Below are 13436 nucleotides of genomic sequence, written 5' to 3'. Positions count from 1 at the left end.
CTAATTAAAAGGTAAAGTGCAGTAACTATCAAATGAATGGCTGTAATTATGTTGTCACATATTACTTTAGCATCCATTGTGCTCAAAAAAAAAAAAAAAAACATCTTGTCATTGTGTCTTTTTAGGACACAAATGCTGTTGTTACAAAGATGTTATTTGGAGTACACTTCAAAATAAAATACAAATAGTTAAAAAGCTTGTTTCTTAATTCTCTGTAAAGGCACTGACCTCTTCTGGATTTGCCATGAAGTTAATACCAGTGTAGTGCTGATCGTCTTCCTGAAGCAGACTGAAGGTGAACTGGTAGTCTATCAGTAGATTATCTAGTGAAGTGAAAGGAAAAACACAGATTTTAAAAAGTATTTAGAATTTGTAAGTCAAACAATTTCAGCATAAACATCTTGAGTTTAGCTAACATGTTAAGGTGACTGCTTGGAACAAGTCTTCATGTTCACATCTTGCTTAAATCAAAATATCATGGCAATCACAGCTTTCCCTCAAAGTCAAACACAAAGTCTGGTTTAGAGAGAAGCATTTGATATGATATGAAGGACTTTTTGACAGCTCACATCTGCACGAGCAACTAAAGGTCACCTTGTCCAATTCAATTGTGAAGACGGCATATGATTAAATAGCAACAGACAGAGGAAGGCAGAGGATTGATTTGATTGTCCAGCAGGTCAAAATTAATATCAACTCTGCCGAAGAAAGAAAACACTGAACTGTCATTGACAATATTGGACAAAAAAAAGTAAAAAAAAGAGGCGTTTGCTGGATTCTAGTTATCATTTATGACCTTTTAGAAATTGACAAAACCTTTTATAAATTAGAAGCACTTCACAATAAGTCATTTGAAGTGTTTTCCATAATAATTTTATTTTAAATGATTGGAGATGTAGATAATCAAACTTGATCATCAATTTGAAACTTTAGTTCTCAAAATGAGCAGTTGCAAACTCACAAAATAAGTCTCTGAGACCACACCAAACCAAAGAAAAACTTCCAGGGATTGTTCACAAGATATTTATCTCTGCATATCCATGCATGACATAACAAATTCAGACAAAACCATAGCAGATTGGGAAATGTTCACAGAAAGCGAGCGAAACTAAAGGATATTAGGTTCAACAAATAGCCGTGTTCATGCCACAACCGCAGAGAGATGGAGAATTACTGCAGATCAGATCAAAGCACCACTCTTCAGCTTATCTCTTCCTCTGACCACTCTGTACCCTCTGCCGTCACAGAAATACTGAGATTGTTGCTGGTTATCTTGCGCTTTCTCTAATTTTTCTTGCCTCAGGTATACAGCAAAGCTATGTTTATCCCATGAGGGTCTTTGGTAAACTTCAGAGAGTTTTTCTGCATCATGAATTGGGATAAATAAGAGCAGAAAATCTAAAATGAAGACCAACAGGCTGGCTGTTTTAAGTTACATTATTTTCATGTATTCATGTCTATGGTGCTTGAGAGGACACTTACAACTGTTATTGCCCACTCTCTTAGATGTCCTGCTGTGATGAATACTTCTGAGTGTGCATCTGTGTTCACTTACATGACTGCATTTAGGGGCTAAAATAAAAACACTCATCAGAAGCTAAATATTTTTGAATCAAAGGAATTTGTGAGCAGTTGGTCTGTTTTTTGTTTTTTTTTTTTGTATACACACAATAGCCGCGTTTCCACTGTCGCGCCTGAAGCAAGCAAGCCAGTGTGAGCAGAGGCCAGTCGCTTTTCCATAGTCACTTCCGGGGCCTGATCGTGCCAAAGCGGGGCTTTCTTTGGGCCAGCGGCCAGCCTTTTTCAGCCCGCCAAATACCTCAGGGCTTCAGGGCAGAGTGAAAGCAGAGGAAAGTTTGCAAGATAATGTGCCGCTGTCATTACACTAGTTTTCACATTACTTATGAGTACATGTGCCAAAAAAAGAATAAATAAGGGAAAGAAAAAAAACTTGCTACTGGTCAGTTTAAGATATTCCATAAAACACCTAATAGGCTAGAGGTCTTTTGCATAAGATTGCTCTCATGTTTGCCTTTTAAATTTAAGACTGTTACTTAAAATAATAATTAAAGCAGTTTTAATTTAATAAGTGATATTTCTTTGCTGTTTCCTCCTTGGTGTTTCAATAACACGCGTGTTGAAAAAATCTTTCTATTAAAAAGAAATTTGGGGAAAAAATAAACATATTTAATAATTTAGGGGGGCTAATAATTCTGACTTCAACTATATATGTGTGTAAGAGACTGGGCGACGGATTATTTATTTTGGAGATAATACAAAATATGAATACAAAACTTTACAAATTACGTGTCCATTTTGTAGTGTTATAGATCTAGATGAAATAAGCTATAGGCTACTGAAATCCGTTGAAGAATTACAAATATTGCATATAATACAAACATTCATACATTCATTTTCTTTTCCGCTTAGTCCCTTTATTAATCTGGGGTTGCCACAGCGGAATGAACCGCCAACTTATCCAGCATATGTTTTATGCAGTGGATGCCCTTCCAGCTGCAACCCATCACTGGAAAACACCCATACATTCTCATACACACACATACACTACGGACAATTTAGCTTACCCAATTCACCTTTACTGCGTGTCTTTGAACTTGTGGGGGAAACCAGAGCACCCGGAGGAAACATGCAACCTCCACACAAAAATGCCAACTGAGCCATGTGTTAAAGATTTCACAAAGCACAACACAAATATGAAGCAAATATAAATAACAATACACAAAATATGTTCCATTGCTTCCAACTTATTTGCTTTTATTTGCTTTCAATAAGCTAATTAATTGCACGTATTTAGCCATCAAATCCACTTTCCCATGAGAGAAATCAGGAAACACTAAATAACATGGTTATTTTGTGGTAATTTAATCCAGTGAAATTGTCTAAAAAACATGTGCTACTATTCTATTTCAGAGGAATAAAATTATTAACATATGAGGTCATTAACCTTTCTTGAACTCCAAAATATTTTCACCATCATCTAATACATCAAAATGTGTATAAGAATCCAAGAGAGAACGTTCTGATCACAACCTCATTGTTGTATATTGCCGTGTTCTGGTTACGAAATGCAAACGTCTATTTACAATACATAATTCAATAAAGCCATTAAAGGAATCTCAAATAACAGTCTCATCAAGCCAAAGTATATTTTGCTCTAAACATTCTGCAGAACATCATTTCATTTCCAGGTTCAGAGGTCTGAAATGAAAGCAATAACAGAAAGCCATCCCTGGCAAATGGGATCTAGGTATTTTATTTAATGTCTTCCACCATAAACGTTATCATCCTCAATTTTGGAACACCTTGCTGGCGGTAATGAGAACAGCAGAGAGTTGGGGACATCTGGAGTCATCTTTTTTAGAAGCAGGAAAGGAAATGGCACACTGCCCTTAAATAATAAGTTGAGACTAAATATAAACTGGTTCAAATGCAACAAGCTGAAATGAAGTAGCAAATTACAGCTCTTTCCAGATGGGCAATGTATGGATAACAAAAGCACATGATTTAGCTAAATATACCTGATAATATAAGGTCAGTTTATAAGTCAGTTATATGTAGGTATGATGTAAGATATCTGTTTTAAAATGCAAAATAGCAGGAAAATAATGCACAAATGATTTAATTGCACTGGGTCCAAAATGCATTTTGCTTTGGGAGAAATAAGTTTATGTACCACATTGTCATGATTACCAGCGATCGTACTTCATAAGATCGCTGGATCTTACTCACAATAACTTATGGACTACAAATCTGCCATTTCTGGACTACATTTTCATACATGCACTCCGCTGACACTCACACATGCTTCCTCATCTAGACTGATTACACTCGCACCACCTGAGGATTGTCAGAGACTAATAGCACACACTATTTAAGCAACACACTCACTCATTCACTTTGCTGAGTCTTGTTATCTGCCACAGTGACATTACAACGTGTTTTTCTAGCCTTGTTTTCCCGTGTTCTTACCTAGTCTTGTTTATTTAGTTATCCCTGTCTGTCGCCTGCCTTTCGACCTCTCACTTGTTATATTGACTACGCTTCTGGATTTGCCTTATACATCTGTTTGCACCTGTGTTGACCATTGCTTGCCTGACCACTGAATAAACCTGCATGTGGATCCAAACATCTGTTGTCAGTGTCACTCCCCGGGTTACACACATTTTATAATATCATTCACTACTGTAAACACACATCAATACTAATCTAACTGCACAAAAATTTCAATTTCAATACAACAACATTAAGAACATAAAAAGTAATGAAAATGTTCAAAATAGAATAAAATGTATTTAACCGTAACCAATGTTAAATTAAAAAATCAACCAAATTTTAAAAGAGACTATTGTTAAATAAAAGACAGTTTATATTTCTGCGTCAAGCGATCGCCGTGACCCACGATGCCTGCCTTGCGTATAGCTGTGCATTTATACTTCTGCGCGCTGTTTGATGTTGCTCTGCAATAACATTTCTGAAACACTAGCTGGTAGAAGGTTGTTATGTTTGTCTGTATCGAGTTTCTTCAAGAGTGTTTTGTTTTTTTTCTGAACAATACCTTTATGTACAAGTGGCTAAAACGCGCTTATTTAGACTCACAAAACAACATTTTCCCTCTGGAGCTCTTTCATGGATTCGACACTTGTAAACATTCGCTCAATTGCACTTGTGGCTCTCAGCACTGCCCACGCTTATCACAGCTACCAAGTGACCAATCACAGAGCTTGTGCTATGCCTTTTTCCGACATATAGTTACACTTTTTAAGAGGTGCGAGTCAATGTCAGGGCTATGTGACCATGTGAAGGCTGCGCCGGACCATGCGCGTGTGCTTGACACAGAAGTATACATTAGCCTTGAGGTAGGCAAATGACAGAGAGGTGGATACATTTCCAGGAGAAAATAATAATAATAATTGAAAGCAAATTCAAGGTATTGCAAGGTAGACAAGTGAAACAATGGGGTATAAATACATAGGTAATACAAGATAATAGGCCCTATTATACACCCGCGTAATAAGGCATGACACATTGGAGTAATTTGTTGCTATTTACAGACAAGTACAACCCTAATTTTCACGTTTTGTGCCACGTTCTTTAAATAGCAATTTCATTTGCGCTACTTTGTGGACTCATGGGTGTACAGATCTAAAAAGGAGGTGTGCTAAGGTGCATTGTTGGCGCATTGCTATTTTGAGAAACTGAAATAGACCGTGCAAAAGTGAAAAGTCTAGCACAGAGCGAGTTAGTTATGCACCTTTGCAAGTTCAAATGCCTAATACATCAATGCACATTTATCTTTACATATGAAAAAAAATAAAGTATTAAAATGTTACTAAAGTTATTATTTACTACATAAATATAAAAACCACTGCCTCCATCTCTTCATCATGTCTGGGGAGTTTTTTTCAGTTTATTCATGGCATTTTGAATTTGTATATTATTATTAGCAGTATTATTTATTATATGCATATTTATATTTGTTTTAATAAAAACAAGTTTAGATTTGTCCACCTGTCAGGTTTTGGAGATGTATGCATCACAATATGAAGAATATTGTATAAAGCAGAAGAATAGGAAGTGTGTTTGGATATATATGTTTTTTTGCCACACTTCGTTATTATTGGTCATTTATTAGTTTGCTGGAAATTAGAACTGAATTTAGAAATAGATTTGAAACAAATTTTTGCACTTAACAAACAAGATTAAATATGTAGGCTAATGGATGTGTTCAGTGGAGTGCGTACAACATCGTTACCTTATTCATGAAAGTAAAGGAGTAAAATAAATAGTAAAGGTAAAGTAAAGAGAAAGTAAAGAGGCCAAAAAGAGGAACTCGTTTTTCCATTCAGTTTTTCCACTTACAAAGTCCGTCATGTAAATATCAAATGTGCCATGGCGTGACGCAACTGAATCTTAAAGAAAATAGGAGATGAGACTCTGATTGGTTTAATGTATGTTATGCTCAAGACACACCTATAACTTATGAGAATATGCACAACCCTGTTAGACCATGTGCTGTATTTTTCCACCCCTAAAACAGCAAAAGTGGATTCGGACTTGCCCTTAATGCTTTTGTGCCATGCGCTTTAGACTTTGCACCTAAATTGTTAAAACAGAGCTCAATGAGTTAAAATTGGGCAGATACAGTCACTAGGGCAACTAACAAGGGTGACCATGGGTACAAAACTAGTGTGTGCCACAGAGAGCATAGGGGAAGAACACAAGAAAACAATGGAGGCTAACACAAAAAACAGAAAACAGACACACAAAAACACAAAACACACAGGGAAATTATGTCTGACAAATATAGTCACAAGTCATCACACCAATTAGCAAAAATCCAAACATGTGCAAGCTCTGTATGTTTTGTTTGTTTGAAGTAAATTATAAATCTGGAATGGAGGGGAAAGTGATATGCTGAGAAATACTGTAAAATCATGCATCAACAAAGCCAACAATCAACAATGTATAAAAGTGTGACAACAAAGATGGTGATTCAAATGCAGCTTTGTTATAAGTAGTCATAATAGGCAGAGCAAACACCATCATACAACAATGTCCAGGGAAATCCAATAGCGTGATGCAACAAACAGTTGAGAGTTCAGGGCAGGCAGCAAACAATCACAGAACGAGAAACACAGTCCAAAGTCAATACATAGTAATCCAACAGGGAACACTTAAAAATGACCACCAAAGCAAATCAAGACTTCAAAACGTGTCTTAAAGGGGTTGTTTAGGCATTCAAGACAGATATAAGTCTGATCACTCAAACAATTTCTGCAACTGGTCTGGGATCAAACTGTGTAGTATACAGCTTAATGACTATTATATTTCTAGTGTGAATAATTTGTATTCAACATCTCCACAGCTTGTGGAACAATTATTTGAAAGCACTTATATCTTAAATAGAATCAATTGACATTAGAGGTCTTGGATCTTGAATGAGACGCTTATCTCCATAACATCACTGTGACCAAAATGTGATGAAAGGAAAGAAAATTCTAATTCATCCTCACGCACTGTAACACTGTCTTGATTGGAGAATATATCTACATAGGCTTAAAGCCAATACAATTATCTTAAGAAAATAAGATCAGGCTTTAGATGTCCAAATTAAAGTGCCTTTGCATGCAAACACAAAGCAGCCTGACTAAAAGTATTTAGCTGTCTAGGCAGAATGCCTGATTAGTTTTTGATGAGGGACCTGAGGATGTCTGGATGTGTCTGTTAGGCTGCTGGGACAGTTTTGGCTTTGATTCAATTAGAAGAAAGTTGGCTGTTGGTCTATCAGGTATAAATATTTGTTGGAGTTTTTTTTAAAGGGTACCTATGGTGAAAAATGTACTTCTCAAGCTGTTAATATGTGTAGGTATAGTGTATAGAACGTCATATTGGGGTGATATAAACACACCGAGTACTTTTTATTCAATTTAACAACCTAAAAACGGTGGACCAATTGGAGCCGTGTTCAGACCGACTGCAACTTGACGTAGGAGTGCGGTCCTCACGCTGACCAAATTGATTGACAGCTGCGTAACATGTCCCGGTAGTCAAGTGTATAATCATATCAACAAGAGAAGACAAGCGCAAAGCAGCCAGGAATAAAAGGTCTGTTCAGTTTGCTAGGATCATCAATTGTCATCAAATTTGATCAAGAAGAGTGAGTTTCAAAAGTTTAAAATGTTTTAAAACAGTGCATGTGTGTAATGAATTACAGTGATTTACTTCAGCTTTATTTCATCAGCACAGTCGCGTGTCAGAACAATTATGAAAGAAGACGCTTCAATCCTGGTTTGGAGACGTTAAATCAGGTTTATTTTGTACTTTAACATAACAGTTATCCATATAGCAGTGGAAATTAACCTGTATCCTGTCACATTTGCGTGCAAAAAGACTGCAAAGCTAAACGTGCACTGTCTGTATGTATTTGCGTATTGTGTTTGTGCTGGGTATGTGTGTGTGTGTGTGTGTCTGTGCCTGTGTGTCTGTGTATGTGCACGTGAACTTTGTAACGACATTGTGTGTGACTAATCGTTGTAACTTAACATAGCCAATGCATCAAATCCTCATTGGTAAAGTTCTTACTGTAGTATTTCTCACAAATGCTACGTGAGATCTGCTTCCTTTATGTCTGTTTGTTGTCTGATGCAGCCAAGGGAAGAGATTAAGGCATGCAGAAAGGCACGTAGAAATGGTGGGCGGGGAAGACAAGCCTTAAAGGTGCAGTACAGCAAAACCACCACCCAGTGCAAAACTCTATAAGAGAGAAACTTATAAAAGGTATAATAAACAATCTGATTGGTGTTTTAAGCAGAAACTTTACAGACACATTCTGGAGACACAAAAGATTCATAATAAATCTGAAAAAAAAAGGGGTAACCTAAGTGCCCTTTAAGAGTATTAGAACTGTCTTTAACAAATCGCGTATTTAAGTTAAAGTGCACACTATGGTTACAAATTTGAAACCATATTCAAGAATTCAAGGGTGAAATGAAGAAAGGAAAGAAGGGAGGAATGAAGGAAACAAAGGAGAAAGGAAGTTAGGATGAAAAAATGGTGGAAGGTAGGTAGTAGAAAGAAAGAAAGAAAGAAAGAAAGAAAGAAAGAAAGAAAGAAAGAAAGAAAGAAAGAAAGAAATTTAACTCCAGCACTATTGCTGCAGAAATGAAATATGCATAATGTGAAAACAGGCAAATGTTTAACTTCAATTACAAAGGTTTATCAAAAGTTAATGGGATGTTATGATCTGCATTTTAATTATTGGATGTTTGCTGATATACTGACATTGTTAGCAATAGTTTTTATTTATTTATTTTTATTTATTTTTCTTTATCAATAGATGTGTCAGGATTCTGCCACTTGGGGTTGTTAATTCTTGTTTTGGGAGTCCAGACACTAGTCCTGTCATGTCTTGTATGTTGTGTTCTGCTTGAGTTTTCTTTTTTGTCAGACGGCTATGGTATACATCCGCGCTAAAAAATCAAGGTGAATGTCATCATAGCTTGCGTAGAATAGACCCAGCTCCCAACCCAACTTTGAGAATAGATTAAGGCCGATATTTCTTTTATCGCGCAATAAGAGTCTCGCATTAACGCAGCACATTAAAGGTTCAGGACACCCTGGAGAATTTTTTTGTTCAACTTTTATGATTTTTGGGGAGGGATCCAAATCGGCGACGTAGCGCAGTACTGCAAGTGCAATGATGACGCATCGGTTTCTCATTATTATTCAAAGCGGAGTTTCCTTATCCTATGAGAAGAGCCGGCTGCTTAATTACTCATGAGAGCATGACAGCACGCGCTTTCCGAAGGCAAGGCAGACGCAGACCTGCCAGACCAGTGCCAAGCTCAAGCTGTGAGACACGGACCCACGGCACACAGTAGACGTTTATGAAGGCTCGTATGTGTTTGTTTCCATGATCCAAGGGGTTTGTTGCATGCTTTTTCCCCGCGATCCTGTCAGGGCCGATCATACAGCAAAGCTGTGTGTGTGATGCAAGCATTTTTGATGGGAGAGCAGCACGAGAATTGGAGAATGGCGAACGCTGTCTTGTATCAGGAGTTCATTCACATTCAGACACATCGCCGTGCTGCTGTGTTTGCCTAAATCCTCCAGATTACCAGCAGGACTAATTGTTAAAATAGACAGGTCAGGCGACCTGCTCCACTGAGTCTGCATTTAGATCTATGATTCAGACCCGGGGATTGAGGGAGAAGTTCTCATTTATAGTGTTTATATGAACACGATTATCTTTATAATGATATAAATTGTGGTTTTCTGTATATGAAATTACGAATAACAAATGTAGCAGGGCATTAAATTACTGTTTATTTCTTTGCATTTTAACTTTGTAAACTATAAACTCATGCGTCTCCTCACGGTTTGTCTCAATTTGCGAGCTAACTGACATCAACAGTTGTTCGCTCCCCTTCTCCCCTGCTGGCCACGCCCACTCCTGCCCTATGCTCGCGGAGCTCCACGCCCATTAATCATGCATCTTTTGAAAAAATTCTGAAGTAGACTTTAACCGAAAGTGGGGGGTGTCATGGCCCTTTAAGGACGATAACAACCCACCACTAATTTATACATATTTTACACATACAAATTTACAACATGATAAATCTGACCTTTAGTCTGATAAAGACCACCGTTTGATGACAGTTTTGATTGCATAACATGCATCATCCAGTATATGTCAAATGTAACATGACCTGATGGTACTGAAGGTCAAACTGTAATAAACATCCATTCGTTATGCAAGTGAAGGGGACATTCAATTACCGGTACACTGAGTTGCATTTATCGCCATCATTAGTATTATCATGTTTGATGGTCCTTGATTTTTCTCTCTCCTAGTGATAACAAACATTAGTGTGTTCAAGGCTGGTTGAATTACAAAGGCGAAGCGTAAACATCAATCCCGCTCAGTGGGTAAATGTCACTGACGTTCCCTGAGGGAGTGATATAGTCTCGCTCTGACTATAGTCTCCCTTCATGGTTTTAATTGGTCAGATTAGCAAATGTGTCCGCCTTACGTATTCAAACGCCGGACGACTGAATGACTGAACATGTGTGATGAGATAAAAACTGATGGAGTGAATGAAGCAGTGCCGGTTTAAAATCAGACTAGGTGCACTGTATAATCAGAGTTTAAAATAGCTGCATGACCTTATTACATGATTTCCTTAACTCAAATACAAATGTAATTCAGTTTTATTCTAAAGCTGCTAGTCTTAAACTGAATGAGACTTTGGCTTTCGATTGTAGTTGACATTTTAAGGTTGTAATGCTGTAGGTGATGAAACAATTTTTGTTATGCTGGCTGAAAATCACATATCAATTAAGTTTTCAATATTTTAAATATTTATTTTAACATTTCGTGGAAGGAGTAGGACCAAAAAAAAAAGCTTATCCAATAAAACTTTCAGTCTGAACATTATGATAGGGTGTGCTACCTGCCTGTCAAAATGTGTAACTTAATTCATCTGTGCACGCTGTTTGCGTACAAAGGATTACATCATTGGAACATTCACAGATGTGGTTCAAACAGAGAATGGAAACCAAACATCAACCCACTTTATTTTTTATGTTTCATATTGTTATTACTAACTGTATGGATGTCTCTCGTGTGAATGTTACATGATGTGTTGTAGTGATGTTGTTTAGTGCACGTTGTGGCATTGGATGTTGATTTGCAGGGGGTGACATAAGCTTTCTGTGCTATAAGTGTGACATAAGCTTTCAGTGCTATAAGTGTGACATAAGCTTTCAGTGCTATATTATCTCCTGTTGTACTTTTAATACCTCATGACTATTGACCTTATTCTTCTTGTAGCCATTGGAATCCTTTTTTTTATTGGAATCTTTTTTAAACACACTTGTTTGTAGAGCTAATTGTTTGACAGTTTTCTAACATTTAGCCTATTACTCCTAGTCATTTTTTTGATCGGCAACTGAATCGAAGTTCTAAAACAAATCACAGAAATGCCAGTATAAAGTGAATATGCAGAATAAGGTCAATACAAAGAGCACCATTGTGAGTGTGTACACTAATGCACAAATTGACATGCATTTTATTATTATTTATTTATTTTATTTTATTTTTTTTGACACACCAGATTTCAAGAGTTCACACTTCGCTGATGATTGATTATAAGCAAGTGTGGCATGCTGTCCCAGGAGAGAGCCCTGAGCTCAAAGGTTCTTGAGCCCCAGGCTCCCTCCTGTTTGAAGGGCGAGAGGGGAGCCTTGAGCTCAGGTAGATCTCGACAACTCCCCCTTGATAAAAACTGATGACTAAAAATTGAATGCTATGAAAAGATATTCTGCAGGGTGAGAGATTAACTGTAGTGCAAAATTTAGATTTATCAATTTACTTGTTGTGCATGTTTTTGGAATGTGGGAGGAAACCGGAGGACCTGGGGAAAACCCACGCAAGCACGGGAAGAACATGCAAACTACGCACAGAAACAACCACCGGCCTGTTAAAGGACTAGAACCGGTGACGTTCTTGCTGTGAGGCGACAGTGCTAATCACTGGGCCACCGTGCTGCACTATGGAGGGAAACGTAAAGAGATAGGGGTGGAAGGGGGGATTCTTCAAATTGAAGATGACTGTTGTGAAAAAAAAGTGGGTTAGAAATGGCCTGATTGGTGGGTCATGCATGCTAATGGAGAACCAGCCGTGTTTAATCATAATCACGTGCTCCTCTCGAAATTAGTTTATGAATAAACGTCACTAAAAATTGGTTGACCAATAAGATTGCTGCTTTTGTATACGTGCCTTGAGCAGCTGAAGTTACAGTAAAAAATGACTTGGTGGTGTTCAATTGCAAAATGGTCTAGCCAAGCATGCAGGAATTCCAGATGAAATGAGTTTAATTTCTTTAGTTTCTTTCACGGCTACTAACTTTTTCCCACAAACTTTTGACCAGGTGTTTGTGTGCTGTAGTTAGGCATGGCACAATAACCGTCCAATTTTTAAAACTGCCGAAACATTTTTCTATTCCGTTCCTACGGTGTATGTAAGAATTTTTTTTTTTTTAATACGTTTAGTTTTTCGTTTTTTACGACAATAGTATCTCCAGCAGAAAAGATATCGAAAGAAGCCATTTTAAATTGTAAAGAAATCTGTGTTTTTTTCTATTATTTCTATTCAATTATTTAGCCTGACTTGTTTACTGTTCCAAAATATTTTAAATTTTTCTCAACATAAAGTATTCTGTGTCCAAAGACGAAAAAGTTCTATTTTCTTACCCAGACATTTAAAAGAACATATTTTAGAGCAGTAACCACATACTGTGGCACCGTGATATTTTTATCATACCGTCAGAATCTTAAACCGGCCCATGCCTAGCTTTAGCGGAGGAGGATAACACAGAGATGGAAAACCTTATACAAAAAATACATTAGAAAATGTGCAACAAGCTAATGTTAGAAGTATAAAGTTGCACATCACCACTGTTAAGCTTCTTTTAATATCAGGAAGAAAATTTCCTTCCATGATTCTGCCTCTGCTCATCACCAGTGAAAAATTGTATGAATGTTGAAAACATTGATATTTACAATTAAGAGATGTTCCAGTGTGCACAAGTCTTTAGCATTTTATTTTATGTTGTATTGGGACTTACAGTTTTGTATGGTTACTATGTTGGTGTGGTTAATTTCTGGTGTAGTTTTGACCTAAAAAATTCTTAATGTGTAAAAGTCTTCTGATAAAAATAAATAATAATTAACAATATTTTAATATAATGTTTATGGAAGAAACTAGTATGAGTTATAGTTTAATTAAATGTGTTGAGATAATTGGTTTCCACAACTGTTTTGTGCATTGTGAACTTATTGAGATTTACAGCTTGCTGCTTGTGTTGTGTTTTTACAGTATGCATTTGCCTGTAAGAGAGACTGCAGGCCAGCTG

At 36.9% G+C, this 13436-nt stretch overlaps 1 protein-coding gene and 1 long non-coding RNA gene across 4 annotated transcripts in view; one reads left to right on the top strand and one right to left on the bottom strand.

The window, feature by feature from the left end:
* atrnl1a (attractin like 1a) overlaps positions 1 to 13436 on the bottom strand; it is a 465931-nt gene that overhangs the window by 232708 nt on the left and 219787 nt on the right. For 2 of the 3 annotated variants that reach the window (XR_015505851.1, XM_087279119.1), the window contains exon 23: positions 229 to 323. The exons of the other annotated variant lie outside the window; for it this stretch is intronic. Coding sequence is in view for 1 of the 2 variants with exons in the window: in XM_087279119.1 (XP_087135245.1) it covers positions 229 to 323 (95 nt within the window). In the remaining variant the exon portion in view is untranslated. The remainder of the gene's footprint in view (positions 1 to 228; positions 324 to 13436) is intronic. 3 annotated transcript variants of the gene reach the window in all.
* LOC147841042 (uncharacterized) lies at positions 8850 to 10075 on the top strand. The gene is made up of 2 exons (XR_015505915.1): positions 8850 to 9604; positions 9728 to 10075. It is a non-coding gene; the product is annotated as an uncharacterized LOC147841042 (long non-coding RNA).

The sequence above is a fragment of the Danio rerio genome, chromosome 13 (assembly GCF_052040795.2).
Source record: "Danio rerio strain M-AB ecotype USA chromosome 13, GRCz13ab, whole genome shotgun sequence".
In the NCBI taxonomy this organism is placed as follows: domain Eukaryota; kingdom Metazoa; phylum Chordata; class Actinopteri; order Cypriniformes; family Danionidae; genus Danio; species Danio rerio.
Note: the sequence above shows the minus strand (reverse complement) of the source record. Positions and strands in the feature narration are given on the sequence as shown.